Source organism: Sesamum indicum, linkage group LG7, assembly GCF_026168435.1.
Source record: "Sesamum indicum cultivar Baizhima isolate 11 linkage group LG7, ASM2616843v1, whole genome shotgun sequence".
In the NCBI taxonomy this organism is placed as follows: Eukaryota; Viridiplantae; Streptophyta; class Magnoliopsida; order Lamiales; family Pedaliaceae; genus Sesamum; species Sesamum indicum.
Genome location: NC_142663.1, coordinates 15,451,233 through 15,467,995, shown reverse-complemented (window position 1 = coordinate 15,467,995; position 16,763 = coordinate 15,451,233). Strand labels below are relative to the sequence as shown.

Sequence of the window (16,763 nt, the reverse complement as noted above, 5' to 3'; positions counted from 1 at the left end):
CCAAGTAAAAGGAAGAACGCTCCCGCCACCACAACTCTTGCAAGAGTAAAGAAATTCCTTCAAATTAATTATCAAATTTGATATTTCTAACATCTTATACATTTCATAATTTTGTTTTATCCAAACACTTTATGAACTTTTTTAAAAATAAAATCTAGCATCTTATAAGCTCCAAATTACCCTAAGTTAAGAAATTTTTCCATCAGAATAGAGCAACTTACAATGCATACAATTTTTAACTGAAGCATGGTAATGAAATTTGTTTCAGAAATGTTCTAAAATTGTATACACTTCAAATTAAAACTCAATAATGTTCAGTGAGAACAAAAATCTACAACAGTGCTGTGAGTGAATGATTCTCCTGCTCAAATTGAGATTACTTCCGGACAATCTAAAGCTATCTTCTGCGCATTTTCTTCACAGAACCTCCTCACGAAGAGCCCAACCTCGAGAGATATCTAAACTCAGATTCATCGACTGATCCAAAATTATTTGACAAGTGCTGCAACCATACCTAAACAAACCAGGAGAAAGATGACGTTATGCAACTAAAGCACATTCTAAGACAATGCTAATTCTTGAAAATTAACTCAATCGTCAAGGCACATGAATGCTGAAATAAAAACTTACCAAGGAAACCCCTCCAATGAAGAGTCACCAAAGGAACATCACCCAGATACCAACTTCACAACAATGCAGAGCAAATTGAGAAGTATAAGAGGAACTCTTAAGTACTGAGTTGCATATATAAGACCAAGAATCTGTCCCTTGAATGAGTTTCTTTTAACCCCAGAAAACTCTTGGAAGCTCCACCCTCTGGGTGCGAGGAATCGTTCTTCGTTCAGTATGGCCAGTGCATTTGCAAGAAGCAGGCAGCCCTCTAGCAGTGTCCACAACCCCATTTCCTGCATTATACACCAATCATATATCTCTTTCTTTTCACATTCTTTTCTAACATCATTATACTTCCTTTTACCTTCGATAAAGATAAAAATGTAGTAAAGTAACATCCAGAAGAATGGTCTCAACTATCTACCAAGGTACTACCTGGTTAAAACCGTGCTACATATAATACTTTGTGCACTACAAAAGTGCATGAACAATCACCACGTACTACTAACTTTTTTAAAATGAGTATTTATCAGTCATCTAAGTACTCGGCATATTAAACACTGCATCTAGCATCTATAAAACTGGTACTGCCCTGATTACAACCACAAGTACGATAACTCATGCATTTCCCTTTTAACACTCGATTTGGATCCAACACTCTTCACTGTTCATGTAGAAAGGCAATTCGATGGGAAAGAAGCAAATCTGATTCAATGAAAATTCATTCTTTTATTCTCCGATTTCTTGATAGAAGTAATAAAAATGCATCATATATCAACTGGCAATAGATCAGCATTCAGATTTTACCCCAAATTCCACGTATTAAGCTGAAGGCCACGGCATGAAGAGCAACAAAAACAAACACTTGGGATTATTACATTTAGATTCAGTTTGGTTTTTGGTAATTTCTTCTGTTCATCGATTTCTACACAAGCGAATATCAAACCCCAGCAAATAAAAGAGATCAAAATTGTCGAAAATAAATAAATTAAACCAATCTACGCTAAAATCAGAACACTAAACTCCAGCCAAAAGATATCCAAAGGCAAATTAAAAGAAACCCAAAAACAAAAAAAGAACACCAAATCAGTTACAAATTAAAACCAACCCGCGAAGAATTCCATAATACAGAATCAGAATATTTTCCTGTAATTTCAATTAGGTATTTGTGAAGTAACCTGCCTACGGTAGTGGAAAAGAAAGCATCTTACTGAGAATTAACAGAAGAAAATTGAGTTTGCAGAAGAAGGATCTGAGGCTGAGAAATATCGGAGAAAATCTTCGATGGATTGGACGGTGATGCGTAGAAGAACCTGCTTTCCGCTCTCTTCTTTTTCCTCTGTAAATCGGCTGATGGGCTCTTTGCTGTAAAAATCCATAACATGACGAGACAGATTCCCAAAAAACCCTGGAACTCGAAATAAAATTAAAATAATAATTAATCAGAATTAATAAAATAAAATATTTTTATATACATATGAAAACAAATTGATAAAATGAAATAGTTAAAGAGACAGTTACTATTAATTTCTTTTTTAATAATTATTATTGAAATTGTAAAAAGTCGCAGAAACTTATAAGACTAATCATTTTTCAAAATTTTTAAAATTAATTGTTCTTCTTGGAGATCAATTTTGACATCGTAATCATATCCAACCTAACTCCATCGAACTCAATTCCAAAGACTAAATCCAACCTAACTAATAGTAGTTTATTTGAGTTCGTGTTCATTTTTGTTTTCAAATTCGTTAATTAACCTAAACTTCATCGAATTTTGAGCAGATAATATGTGTAATTTGAAACTAAACTAATGATGCTTTGACTATTTTTAATAGGAAATATATTTAGTTATTTTGTACAAGCCCAAGCAAGTGTTTATTAATTTAGGAAAATAACAAGTTTTTATAAAATTTGACATAATTGTTAATATTCTTATTGTTTAAAAAATTACAAACACTTCTTAGTATTTAAAAAAAATTATGTAATCGTTGGATGGATGTATGAAATTATGGATTTTGCTCTTACTGCATTTTTTTTTAAATATTATTCACTTAGTCAAAAAATTAAAAAATATAATTTATAGTCCACAAGAGCATTTTGATTAATTCTCCACAAAAATGGGTAGAAACCTAACAGAAACTAACGAATTGAGTTAGTTGTTAAACTTTTTTTAAAAATATAGAACGTTGATAATTTTTTAAATAATAAAAAAATATTTATAATTATATCAAATTTCAAAAGAATCGATTGTAATTTACCCAATTAATTTTTTAGGGTGGAAAAATACATGCTTATTTATTCTTGAAATTAGGCAGCTATTATGGTTACCTTGGAATAGGTTTGTACTTGAATCAGATATTAAAGTGCATGTGTTTTTCTAACCTAGCTTTTAGCTTTTCCCAATCCTATGTTTTAATAAATGTTATTCTTTCTGTTATTTCTAATTCCATCCCTTTCACAATCAATATTTCTTGTTTATGGATGCATGCAAAATCCCAACATTAATTAATATTCATTACTCAACAATTCAATTCAAAGACGAGATTACAGATTTTTCGAAATATCTTTTAAAAATTTTGGATAATTAATTACTAGCACTTGAAATACATTCAATATATATATATATATATTTAAATTTTTATTATGTTTATTTAATGAAATAAAAAAGTAAAATAGTTAACTAATTAGAACTAATAAAATAAAATACTTATACATATGGATAAAAATAATTCTTAATAAAAACTAATTAATCAAAAATTCAGTTTTTTTTTTACAAGTTAAAGCAACCACTAACCCTTATTTTAGGGACCTCCCCTCATTAAATACTATATAAATTAATTAATTAGTTACCCCAATAATAATTATAATAATCTATTATTTATTTGTAAAGAAAAAGTCAAAGTTGGCACTTTGCTTGGAGTGGTACGTTCTTACAACTTTACGCGCTTCCAATTTCATTGAATCTTTCTTATAGAGCTAATAAATGTCTAATACTATTATACAATTTTACTAAATATAATTATTACTAACTATTAATTATGAATTAAGTTAATTAATTCCGTCTTGTTGTATTAAACACATTCGGATCCTCTCTGCGAAAATATTCTTCTTCGTCGGTCCTCCTCAAAACCTTAACTCCCCTACCCCACCCCACCCCACCATTTCCCGTCATCTCTCCTTCTTACAGTGCATATCAACAACCCCACATTCTTTGGAGGTTTTACGCTTCAGGAATATCTGAAATCTTGTTCGGGTTTTTGATGTTCTTGATTGATTGATGGCTTTGCGCTGTATCTGAACCGTTGAATTTCACAATACCAAGAGGAATGCTAGTCGGATCCCTCTCCTTTCTTCCATCTCTCCACGCCATCTCCAACCCTACCAGATCCGATAGGAATTTTTGATAACCCACTGATTAAGAATTCATTTAAAATTATTATAGAGTTTATATACAGCTCAGGATCCTCAAATTTCTTTCGTTTATTTTGGGTTTTTTTTTTTAGTTTTTTTTGTAATTCATTTGGTTTGAAGATGTCGGTGATGAAATCCTCTGGCCGATTTTTCACGATCGCGTTGGTAGCATCGTGGTATTCATCCAACATTGGGGTTTTGCTATTGAACAAGTATTTGCTGAGCAATTATGGGTTCAAGTACCCGATTTTCTTGACGATGTGCCACATGACGGCGTGCTCGTTGCTAAGCTACATCGCGATCGCGTGGATGAAGATGGTTCCGATGCAGACAATAAGATCTAGGGTTCAGTTCATGAAGATTTCGGCACTCAGCTTTATCTTCTGTGCTTCGGTTGTCAGCGGCAATATTTCGCTTAAGTACTTGCCCGTGAGCTTTAATCAGGCGATTGGCGCCACCACGCCTTTCTTTACTGCGGTATTTGCGTATTTGATGACCCTGAAAAGGGAGGCATGGTTGACTTACGTGACTTTGATACCTGTCGTCACTGGAGTCATCATTGCTAGTGGGGTATGTTCTCTTTGGAGTGTGTGGGTTTGAATCGATGGCTTGATTCATCTGCTGCTTGATTAGTATATTATGGTCTTGCTGTTTGAGTTTGTTAATCAAGTATTATGATTCCCTGTTGATCTGTGTTAAAAATGTGTTGCTTTTGCTTGCTGTCAACTGCGCGGATTAATTGGACGATGCAATTCCGGTTATTGGTTGGCTAATGGATTTTCACAAATTATGATCAAAAGAATATCTATTGTTCAGAGATACCAGTATCATGTTTAGCAACTGATCAGGACTTAATCTGCTAATTTAACATCTGTTTTGACTAGGATTGATTGAATGAATTTATGCTTCAAACAAGACTCTCCTGGGTCTCCATGTATGATATAGTGCATGCTCTAGCTAGCGGAAGCCGCCTTAGTTTGTAGGTCAATGGAGATCAGCCCTTTCTGTGAATATGCGTAGCATGCACATCTGACTTCAATGTTTTTATGATGTTCCCCGTGGAATTGAATGTTATTCTGATTTTCTCCCTTCTCAATGTTGTTAGGGTGAGCCTAGCTTCCACTTGTTTGGATTTATCATGTGTATTGGTGCAACAGCCGCAAGGGCTCTCAAATCAGTGCTTCAGGGTATTCTGCTTTCTTCTGAAGGGTAATAAACTCTGTACTCTGGCAATACCTTTAATATGGCAAATATATTGCAGGAGTTCCGGTCCTGTTTATGTAAAATAATCAGAGTAGGATTCTGAAACTTTTGTTTTGTCTTGAAGGGAAAAACTGAACTCTATGAATCTGCTTCTGTACATGGCTCCTATAGCTGTAGTACTTCTACTTCCTGCAACGCTATTTATGGAAGAAAATGTTGTTGGTATCACGTTGGCCCTTGCAAGAGAGGATAACAGAATTATTTGGTTATTGCTGTTCAATTCTGCGCTTGCATATTTTGTAAATTTGACCAATTTTTTGGTCACAAAGCACACCAGTGCTCTGACTCTTCAGGTATTCTTGCCCCAAAAAAGTACTCTTCAGTTTATAATTAGTTATATCCAAAAGATGCTTTTGACCGTCTGCCCTGAAGTAGATGTTGTCTTAATAATATTGCACATGCATACCTTCTAGAAGATGAGTAGTTATGCCCAGAAATTTTTCTCGTGTAGCTGGGTGGTACTACTTGGTTAAAAGATATTGTTTTTAGCTATTGAAACAATTTGCAAGCTTATGCAGAAAACTGCTGCCCTTTCTTCTCCTCTTTCTACAACAAATAAGAGCGAGCATGATGTTTGATGGAATGGGAAGCAAATGAAACGAAAAGAAAGATTATCTCTCTTAATGTTTTCTGTATTTTGTTTGGAAATTGTGCATCTCATCCACAAAAACGGCCCTGCTAACAGCTTGCTTAATGCACACTTAAAGATTTAAAATTTGAGAATGCATGTTTTACCAGTTTTTGTTTCTTATTAACCTCTCTTTCTTGAATGAACTTTTTATGCATTGTTCTTCTATAAAAGAAGTTCAAAAGGTATTTATAAAGCTCGTGATTTTTTATGCTAGTATATTATAGATGAAGTGCATTAAAACTAACAAGTCTACCGCAGTTTTAGCAGGCAGTTGATGCTTCATATTGATAGGAAGAGATGGATCATCTGTGTTTTCAAATTTCATAGTTGGTTTTCGAAACACGTGCTGCTAGCATATAGCTGAGGAGCATGGTTGTGTGCATTTGAAAGTTATCAGAAACTTGCTCATTCATATGTTTCTCTGGAATGCATCGGAAAACTCTCTCGAGTCTAATTGAACAAATTATACTGGATTCTAGCCTCTTTTCACTCTCTGAATCACCTGGAATCCTCATACAAATTAGTGAAGGAATCACATTCTGATCAATTTGACAGGGTGTGACAGGCTGAAATCATACAGTATATCTGGAATTTGAAAACTTCTTTTCTTACTAGTTTCCTTGCTGAGCTTCTTGTGTGTCTCTATCTCGGTTGCTAATACCGTTCTTGGTTCCTTCAGGTTCTTGGAAATGCAAAAGGTGCGGTTGCAGTTGTTGTTTCCATATTGATTTTCAGGAATCCTGTCTCAGTCACGGGAATGCTCGGATATAGTCTCACGGTCTTTGGTGTCATCCTCTATAGTGAAGCCAAGAAGCGGACTAAATGAAAGTGTAACCTTAGGAAAGCTTCAAGCATAATACCTGTCTAATTTGTAATATGAGGAGCTGCAACTATCCACTGGTGGCAAATTTGGTGAATCTTTGATAGTCGTGTATGGATTTTTCCATCAGACCTGTTTTTGGCCAGGAAGGTGTGGACTGCGGTGTATACCTGTACGAGCAAACGAACACGCTGAGTAGAAGTTTAAATAACTTTGTAGCCTTGGATTACCAAAGAAATTCATTTTTACCATTTTATTCTTTCTTCAAGAACAGAATCACATCTGTAGTTCATGTTATTGTATTTTTGTTACATTATTCTTACATCAATTAATTAGTGAAAAATGATCAGAGTTCTACCATTGTGTTGCCATCCCCAATAATTGGTTCGGGGGTATATTCTTCTCTTTTAAACCACATCATGAGTTAAAGTTGTACTTTCTTCCCAACCCATGTATTGGGGAAATAATATATTTCGTTCTATAATTTAGAAAATTTGAGAAAATAATATTTTTCGGCCCATAATATTTTTACACTCCAAGGTTTGATGAAATTTTACGTAATGTTTTGTGATTTGAAAAGTTATATTTAGTACCCTTAATATTTATCTGTGTCTAACAAAAGATCTTTCCGTAGTCAAAATTACTTGAATAAGTTAATATTAGCAAAAAAGATTGAATGAAAATCTATAGTTACTACTGACCTATTTGTTAATCAAATAAATCTATTCTGATTAAATTACCCTTATACATCTTCATACATATTAATGCATGTGAAGAGGTGTACAACTTTGCTTTTATATGGTAGTTTGGTCAAAAAAATTATTTGACGTGTAATGAATTAGTAGTAAATCCATTGTGAATTTTTACTAACGTATGGATGTAATTGTTGGACAACAACAAATATAATGAATACTAGATGTAATTTTTCAAATTATAAAAAATTTAGGGATAATTACATTTACACCTCCTCACCAATTGTCTTTTACACAAACCACTCATGCCTTTTGAAAAATTACAGAAACTATCCCTAACAGCCTTTAAAATCCATAAATGCCCCTGTTAACTATGTCAACCTTTAAAATAATTTTTTAAGGATAAAATTTTAATTTAATAAAATAATTTAATTTAAATTAAAAATTGATAATAATTATTAAAAAAATATATAAGAACATATTACTCATCTTCATAAATATTAATTTGACACTCCTTCTACCTTTTGATAATTATAGAAACATTCTAAGGGCATTTCTATTCTTGAAAATTTATTTAAAGGTTGACCTAATCAAGGCATTTTTGAGTTTTAAAGGCGATCAGGGATGATTTTTTTAATTTATTAAAAGATAAGGGTGGTTTGAATAAAACGACAATAAATGAGGGGGTAAATATAATTATCCCAAAAATGTATGTGTGATTATATTAAACATTAGGGGAGTGGGGTGTAATTATACCTGACTAATATTTACAACTTAAAAGGAAATTAAGCTTGGTAAAGGTTAGACAACAATCCTCAACATAATTCCTCGTTATTTATTTTGTGTAAATTTAATCATGAGAGATTTTCATAAATTATAATATAGTTGGGATTAAAGAAATGGAAGAGAATTCTAATTTATTGATTTTAGTTTCATTTACCAACTTACTAAATTATAGATCCAATTAGTTATTACTTACTAAATACAATAACTTATTACCATAAAATTAAAAAATTGAAAAGACAACCTTAGTTGGCACGTCAAATCTTTTCTTCCATTGTTGGTAGAGTTATCAACAAATCCCTTTGTTTTTTTTTTTCAATTTTCTGCACAAAATATAGACAAATATTATTCAATCCTCATTCCCCAAAATTATGCTCAAATTGCAGTTGCAGCAAAGTTCTCACCACAATCTAAAAAAAACCCCTCAAAAAGTAAAAACCCTAAATTAATAATTATTGATTATTTAATCACTTCAATAATAATAATAATATTATATACTATAGATGATGATTTTTCTTTTTTGTATTAAATAATAAAAACGACACAAATTACCAGTGTGTGAGTGTGTGAGAGAGAGAGAGAGGAAGTCAAAGGTAGCGCTTTACTTCCACTGTACCTTCTTACAACTTTACGTGCATCCGATTTCACTGAATCTTCCATTTATTTATGTGTATTCATTTTTCCTTAATTATTTTCAATTAAGTTAATTAATTCTCTCTTGTTATATTAAACACATTCAGATCCTTTCTCTCTCTGCAAAAATATTCTTCCTCGTCGTCGGTCGTCCTCAAAACTCCAATCCACCCACTCCCAACCCCACCCTAACCCCCCCTCCATTTCCCCTCATCCTTCATTCTTACACTGCATATTCAGCAAAACCACATTCTTCTTGGAGGTTTACGCTTCATGTAATATCTGAAATCTTGCTTCGAGTTTGTTGGTGTTTTCATGAGTTTGTGCTGAATCTGAACCGTTGAATTTGGCAATTCCACCACGAATGCTGCTCAGATCCCTCTTTTTCCTTCCATCTCTTTACCCCTTTTTGAACCCTTCTAGATCCGTTGAGAATTCTTGATGACCTCAATTCATTTCAAAGTATTGTAGAGTTTGTATACAGTTCAGAATTCTCCCCTGTATATTTTATTTTTTTCGTTTATCTTGGGCTTTTGGATTTATTTTATAATTCATTTGGTTTGAAGATGTCGGTGATGAAATCCTCTGGCCGATTTTTCACGATCGCGTTGGTGGCATCGTGGTACTCATCCAACATTGGGGTTTTGCTACTGAATAAGTATTTGTTAAGCAACTATGGATTCAAATACCCGATTTTCTTGACGATGTGCCACATGACGGCCTGCTCGTTGCTGAGCTACATCGCGATCGCGTGGATGAAGATGGTTCCGATGCAGACGATAAGATCTAGGGTTCAGTTCATGAAGATTTCGGCACTCAGCTTTATTTTCTGTGCCTCGGTTGTCAGTGGTAATGTTTCGCTTAAGTACTTGCCCGTGAGCTTTAATCAGGCGATTGGCGCCACCACGCCTTTCTTTACTGCGGTATTTGCGTATTTGATGACCCTGAAGAGGGAGGCATGGCTGACTTACGTGACTTTGATACCTGTCGTTACTGGAGTTGTCATTGCTAGTGGGGTATGTGTTTGTTTATTTTGGTGTGTGCGTGTGTGTGTGTTTTGAATTGGTGGCTTGACTGGTCTGCTGCTTGATTTGTGTATTTTGGTGTTGCTACTTGAATTTTCTTAATCAAGTGCTATGTCTTTCTGTTGATCTGGGGTTTTTGATTGGTAGAAATGCATTGATTTTGCTTGGTGGTAACGGCTTGGTTTAATTGGAATTGGATGAATTAATTGTGGTGTTATTTATTGGCTAATGGGTTTGATGTGTGAATGGAAAAGTTATGACCAAAAGATTATCTTTTGTTCCGAGCTACAAGCGTCGTGTTCAGCAATTTATCAGAATTACTTGCTAACTTAAGATCTGTTGGGGCTGGAATTGATTGAATGACTTTATACTTCAAACAACAGCCGCCTGGTGGCTCCTTGTATGATATAGTGTATCTTTCAGTTAGCAGAAGCTGCCTTAGTCTGGAGATCAACTTCTCAGAGTTTGTAAACTAATGAAAACTGAAAGCTATAATTTGTCGTATGCTTAAGTAAATTTTGTTCTATAATGATGTTGCTTTTGCCAGGACAAGGTTTTGTTTAGTTTTCAGAGCCCATTATAATGTTAACATTGCTGCTCTAATCCATTTCTAAAGATGAAATTGAATGTTATTCTGATTTTCTCCGCCTCAATGGTATCAGGGTGAGCCTAGCTTCCATTTGTTTGGTTTTATCATGTGTGTTGGTGCAACAGCTGCAAGGGCACTCAAATCAGTGGTTCAGGGTATTCTGCTTTCTTCCGAAGGGTAATAATTCTATATTCTGGCATACCTTTTGCTATGCCAAAGATATTGCAGGAGTTCCATTCCTGTTTTGTAAAATATCACTTAATGTTTCTGAATTTTTTCTTTTGTCTTGAAGGGAAAAATTGAATTCTATGAATCTGCTTCTTTACATGGCTCCTATAGCTGTAGTACTTCTACTTCCTGCAACACTATTCATGGAAGAAAATGTTGTGGGCATCACGTTGGCCCTTGCAAGAGAGGATGTCAGAATTATTTGGTTATTGCTGTTCAATTCTGCACTTGCCTATTTTGTAAATTTGACCAATTTTTTGGTCACAAAGCACACGAGTGCTCTGACTCTTCAGGTATTCTTACCCCAAAAAGTGCTCTTCAGTTTATATTGTTATTTCTTTTTAACCATCTGGCCTAAAATAAATGTTGAACTGAGTGATAGTAATTTGCACATGCTTACCATCTAGAAGTTGAGTAGTTATACCTCTCTTGCAGCTGAATGATACTAGTTTGTTCTAAGATATTTGTTTTTAGCTATTGGTAAACAATGTGCAAGCTTATACACAAAGTACTGTCTTCTCTTCTCTTTCTAGAGAAAATAAAGACCGTTGAATGAGTAAGGTGAAGAGCATGCTGTTTGTTTGAACAGGAAGGAAACAAAAAGAATATTATTTTTCTAAACTTTTTTAGTATTTCGTTTGGAAATCATGCATCTCATCCACAGATACATGCCAGCCAACAGCCTTGTTTTGATGCACATTTAATATTTAAAATTTGAAATTGCATTTTTTTTACCTGTTCTTTGTGCTTTAAGTAGCCTCTTTTTCCGGAAATAAAATATATGGTGCATTCTTCCTCTATAAAAATTCAAAAGGGAACAGAATGCATTGTACCTTCAAACTCAGGCTATAGAGCATCATGAGTTTGATGCTTGTATACTACATATCAAGTACTTGAAAACTGACAAGTCTAACTCAATTTTAGTGGCCTGTGAATGTTTCATATTAATATGATGAGACAGAGCATTTGTATTTTCAATTTATCATAGGTGATGTTCTTAAGACTAGCTGCTAGTATATAGCTGGGATGTATAGGAGTGTGCTTTCGAAAGTTATCAGAAGCCTGCTGTATGGAGGAGAGAATTGGAAGCTGTGGAAGCCTGTGAATGTTTCATATCTATCTTGATTGCTAATATGATGCTCGGTTAATTCAGGTCCTTGGAAATGCAAAAGGAGCAGTAGCAGTCGTAGTTTCCATATTGATTTTTAGGAATCCTGTCTCCGTCACAGGGATGCTCGGATATTCTCTCACAGTCTTTGGTGTCATCCTCTATAGCGAAGCCAAGAAGCGGACTAAATGATAGTGTACTGGTAAGCTTCAACCACAGTACCTGTCTAATTTGTAATATGAGGAGGTGGAGCTGTCTACAATCGCCAATTTGGTGAATCTTCAAGCATTCGTTGTAAGGATTTTTCCATCAGACCTACTTCTGGCCAGGAAACTGAAGACAGCAGTGGGAACCTGTACCAGCAAACAAACACCTGATTAGCTGAGAAGTTTAAATAATTTTCTAGCCTTGGATTTCCAAAGAAAATCATTTTTACCATTATATTCTTTCTGCAAGAACAATCCGATATATAGTTCATGTTATTGTATTTTTGTTACATTATTTTTACATCAATTAATTAGTGAAAAATGATGGGGATTCTACAACACTGCCCCAATCTTCAGTTAGTGGCTCAAGGTTTTATGTGTTTGGTCGGTTTGATCGTTTCTTCCTACCCTCCAAGTTTCATAGCAGAACAGGTTGGCGGAACTTAATTAACCTCTTGAACAGCTTCATCACTCTGCTTATTCCCCAACTTTACACTTCCCTGTGAAATAGAAATAATAAATGCTATTGCCCCTTTCTTTAAATCAGAAGAATACTCGATAAATATTTGCTTCCAACAAAATCTTGTGACGCAAGGAACTAAATTCTAACCGGATGGAGTTTGGCTAGACATAAACACCAGGCTGAACAATGCAAATGACATTTAAAAATATTGATTTATTAGCATCTTGTGAAACTTTGACATCCCATAAATCATATGAACTATATCAGTAGTACACCCCGCTGGGAAACGAGGACATGGTTTTCTTTTCCAAGAGAGAAAGAGAGATAAGCTTAAAGGCATGGAGATCAGACAGAAAAAATAGAAATCATAACCAGACAAACCAGTACATTTACACAGACAAAGAATTAAACACATTTCAAGAATCTGGAATGGCTGTTGCACGTTTGATCAAATGGTTGTAGCTCCCTTTTTCCTTGAAGAGCTGTGAAAAATGAGGTTTGCAGTAGAGAATGCCGTCTAATGTCACATAGTTTGATGGAGATAGAGAGCATCCGCCGTGAGAACACTTGAAACAAGACTTGTGGTAGCTTTGGTTTTTGACAGTCACCTGCAAATATTAAATGCAATAAGATAAGTAAATAAAGCCATTACTGATGATGCATCGCTGCCAAAGTACGTGAAGCATGCAACCTTTCAATAGAAGTTCCATTCTCAATTCATCAGTACCAAAAGCAAACTGCTGTACTGTGGACCTTAGTTAGCCATCCAAATAACCATTCTAGGAAAAAGATCCTCTTTTAGCATTCTGGTATACCATTGCCTTTGCCAAACAATGGCTTAAACAAGTACAAGGAATTGGTGATTAGAGTTAGGTGGTGTCGTAACTGGTTCTATTTTTTCTTGTTATGGTAATAGATAATGCAAAAAGGTTTCTAGAGAGTCTTATGTACCTATTAGCCCAGATTATTAACCTTGACTTTCCTTGTTCAACTGGATTCTATGCAACGCTGGGCTATAGGGGCAATCTTCGAGAACATCAGCAGCAAATTCTAATATCATGGCTTTTACAACAGAGTTTGGAAAGTAAACGTTAGATGAGAATGGTTATTCTCCTTTTAACTACTGTAAGTGCAGAAATCATGAATGTAGGAAATAGCCAGCTCAGAACTCGGAATTAAATGTTGCGAAACAAGATGCTATTGAAGTCATCTAACTTTATCTTCTCGAGTGGGTAAGCCGTTTTACCACAAGTAGCACATTTGTCTTGCGTCCCAGAACACATACCGGCAGCTTTGCTAGGTGATCTTGTCTGGATAAATACATCAAGGAAATAAGAGCAGAGGGCACTGGACCAGCATGGTGAAATCTTGAGGGTGCTTAGTTAAAACTGAGAAACTTACCAGCTCTGGGGTCTTCTTCTCAGCAACCTTTGCAGCTGTAAAAGATTATACTCATACTATTTAAACACAAAAGGAAAATCTATAATCAACTATAGGTGAGAGAGAGTTGGCCATGGTAGAACAAGGCATACGTGATTGAAAGTTCTTGCTGAAACTGCGGCTTTCTTTGAAAAAGTTGAATAGAAATCGCTTTTCAATGAAAATGAAGCCACGGCATGCCCTCCATTGACGAGTAATTGCTCAGCTGGGGAAAATTGGACAATCATGAATATAAGCAGACACAACAGGAACAGAAGTTAACTACTATCATCTTTGTTCTGGAAAACCATACTGCATCGCTGACTTCCACAAACACCTTATGAAATTGTTATTACTGATGAAAATACTGCCCGCAACAGTTTTTCAACCAGTAACATGTACTGAGATCATCCTCAAATGTTTTTTAGCAGTTTCTCTTAGTAACAATTTCACAAATCAAGAATACACAGACTAGTATGGTTCAAAGATTAAGACTTGATCACATTCAAAAGTTTAAACAAGGATTCTTAAAACAAAAACCAACAATGTGCCAAGATTATTACATTCACACACAAAAACAATACTTTTGTTAGAGCAATGCTTCAAAAGATAAAGCAGAAACCAGTAAAAGTAACTGGTGTATACCTTCAGAGTCCCTTTGCAATGAGAGCATTTGAAACAAGACTTGTGATAACTAACTCTATCAGCAGACAAGGATAAACAGTCTTCTCACAGGTCTTACATTTCTGTTGTGTGCCAATAAAAGACATTGCTCTATCAAGTCAACACAATGGCAAACAGATCTGGGCTTCCAAGTTTATGTTCCTAAATGCTTTGTTTACAGCTTATGTTCAACTGTGAAACAACAAAATCAACAGCCATTATAATGCATGATTACGCTTTGTTCCGAGAATCTTGAATATAGAGAACGATCTATATGCATATAAACAAACAGGAATGACAAAGAATGGAGTCTAACAACACTTGGTCAAAAGCACATACCTTGGAAGAAGAAAGGCAGCCGATCAAGAATTCTTGATCAAGGTCAAGTTCGAGCCCAGATCAAGAAAATGGCTGAAATTGGTGGTTTGTCGCTTCCCACGTAGAGTGTGTGTGGCATATATATCGTATGTGTGTATGTATGTATAGGTGGAGAGAGACGGGATGCAGTGATAGATGGAGAAAGGACATAAATATCTTCCCTGGAAAAATATTTGCAGTTGCACCCCCGTTGACTCGTGCAAAAGGATCAACTTTCTCTACATTTGGCACTCTTTTTTATTTTTCATATTTTTTTCTGTGTTAATAAAAGTGAAGAAAGATTAGAATAATAATTATAATTATAATTTTTGTTTTTTTCTCTTAGAAATAATTTATCAAACACATATATCAATTTTTTTTCTTGTTTTTCCCGAATTTATGTTTTATTTATATATCTAATTTTCAAATCTTGAGAAAGTTATTAAAAACTCTTGGAGTGATTTTATAATTTAAAATTACTCCCTTACCTAATCACAAAGACCAACTCCTTAATACTTTTGACTAATTTTATCGTATTAAAATCTCAGTCAAAGTAACAATTTCATATTATTAATTTAAAATACTATTTTTTCTTTTCATAAGATTTATTCTCAATTTTTTTGAAGACGGTATTATGAAAGTTTCACAAATTTTCAATGTTTAATTTATTTCAAATTAAATAACGTCTTTATTATTATTATTGGAACAGATACTCTCATTACACTCTTATTACACAAAATCAATATGACAAGGTATCCTATTTTGAGGTATCGAGTTCAGAGAAAAAGGCCAAAAAAATCATATTATGCTAACTATAATCTTTAAAACATCATAATAATTACTCTATACTTTTAAATCAAAAGAATTAATTTCTTTAGTTACATCTTTATAAAGAAAAGCTGAGATTAATATTTTCTAATTCTTAATATTTGTGAACTAACGTATACCTTTGCAATGAACAATTTTATACAACAATAGAGAAAAAAAACAAATTTTATGGTATAAATTAAATAGTAAGTCAATTATCTGATCAACTTATGTATGAAAACCCGTTTTGGCCATATTCCTTGTTCAGTTGTTACTTACTGCCATATAATATAAAGATGTTCAAGGAATTCATTACGCTGGATTCTTTAATACAATCTTTTTAGTCTCTTTAGCTAATCTCAATCTTCTACTTTTAGTGAAAGTATGATTTATTATCACATTAAAAATTTCGAACTTAGTCCACCTTCAACTCATAAAAACATTTGTTCCAAATATGATTCAATAGTAAGCAAGTCGAAAATCAAAGACGTTCAACTGAATTTTTTGTGGAAAGAATATCGGAAGGAATCTGCAAAATAGGTGATTGCTTTGTTGTATGGAGATATAAAAACTAAAACAAGAGAGCATGTGCATTATGATTTCATAGTAAATTCTAGCAGGAATCTAATTCGTCAAATTTGAATCAATTATATAGCAAGTGTGATATATTTGTAAGAAAGGTAACCAATCACATAGCACTTGCTCTGTGATTTATTTGATTCAGTCAAATTTAGTTGGAGTTGGAATTTTCCATAATTTCACTCTCATAGAAGAATTACACCTATTTATTTTGAAATTAACTCAACTTGAAATTTCTATCATGTGAATTGTTGCGATTATCCTGAAAAGTCCAACATCTTATAGATATGACATATTACAGTTGCAAAATGTACTTAAAATGAAATAGAAGATGGAACAGAATTTGGAGTCCGAAGCTAGCTACTGCCATGCATTAGCCGAACCACGTACTGTTTTTGGATTCTAAGTTTATCGTCACCCGCCATCAGAATTCAAGAAGCAGACTGCATTAGCGACTTCATTATAACATGGTGA

General features: G+C 34.1%; 4 protein-coding genes across 5 annotated transcripts; 2 read left to right on the top strand and 2 right to left on the bottom strand.

The window, feature by feature from the left end:
- Positions 1-176: 176 nt before the first annotated feature.
- On the bottom strand, positions 177-2,003 carry LOC105167092 (uncharacterized). Its single transcript, XM_011086666.3, has 3 exons — positions 1,824-2,003; positions 631-905; positions 177-514 (listed from the first exon to the last, which is right to left on the bottom strand). The coding sequence occupies exon 2, from the start codon at positions 900-902 to the stop codon at positions 669-671; it is 234 nt and encodes a 77-aa protein (XP_011084968.1). The 5' UTR covers positions 903-905; positions 1,824-2,003; the 3' UTR covers positions 177-514; positions 631-668.
- Positions 2,004-3,698: 1,695 nt separating this feature from the next.
- Positions 3,699-7,097, top strand: LOC105167091 (putative sugar phosphate/phosphate translocator At3g11320). Its single transcript, XM_011086665.3, has 4 exons — positions 3,699-4,593; positions 5,129-5,232; positions 5,351-5,579; positions 6,597-7,097. Exons 1-4 carry the CDS (start codon positions 4,144-4,146, stop codon positions 6,741-6,743), a joined length of 930 nt encoding a protein of 309 aa, XP_011084967.1. The 5' UTR covers positions 3,699-4,143; the 3' UTR covers positions 6,744-7,097.
- A 1,848-nt stretch (positions 7,098-8,945) lies between these two features.
- LOC105167090 (putative sugar phosphate/phosphate translocator At3g11320) lies at positions 8,946-12,357 on the top strand. Of its 2 annotated transcripts, none has more exons than XM_011086663.3 (5): positions 8,946-9,307; positions 9,412-9,861; positions 10,533-10,636; positions 10,752-10,980; positions 11,841-12,357. In XM_011086663.3, the coding sequence occupies exons 1-5, from the start codon at positions 9,287-9,289 to the stop codon at positions 11,985-11,987; spliced, it is 951 nt and encodes a 316-aa protein (XP_011084965.1). In that variant the 5' UTR covers positions 8,946-9,286; the 3' UTR covers positions 11,988-12,357. The 2 variants fall into 2 exon arrangements, with proteins under 2 accessions (XP_011084965.1, XP_011084966.1); XM_011086664.3 differs by having other exon boundaries at positions 8,946-9,328.
- A 452-nt stretch (positions 12,358-12,809) lies between these two features.
- LOC105167089 (LIM domain-containing protein WLIM2a) lies at positions 12,810-15,072 on the bottom strand. Its single transcript, XM_088882890.1, is given in 8 exon segments — positions 12,810-13,074; positions 13,687-13,774; positions 13,866-13,900; positions 13,997-14,048; positions 14,050-14,109; positions 14,529-14,596; positions 14,599-14,738; positions 14,886-15,072. Coding segments are annotated over 7 exon segments (552 nt in total). The 5' UTR covers positions 14,654-14,738; positions 14,886-15,072; the 3' UTR covers positions 12,810-12,880.
- Between the last annotated feature and the right edge of the window lie 1,691 nt (positions 15,073-16,763).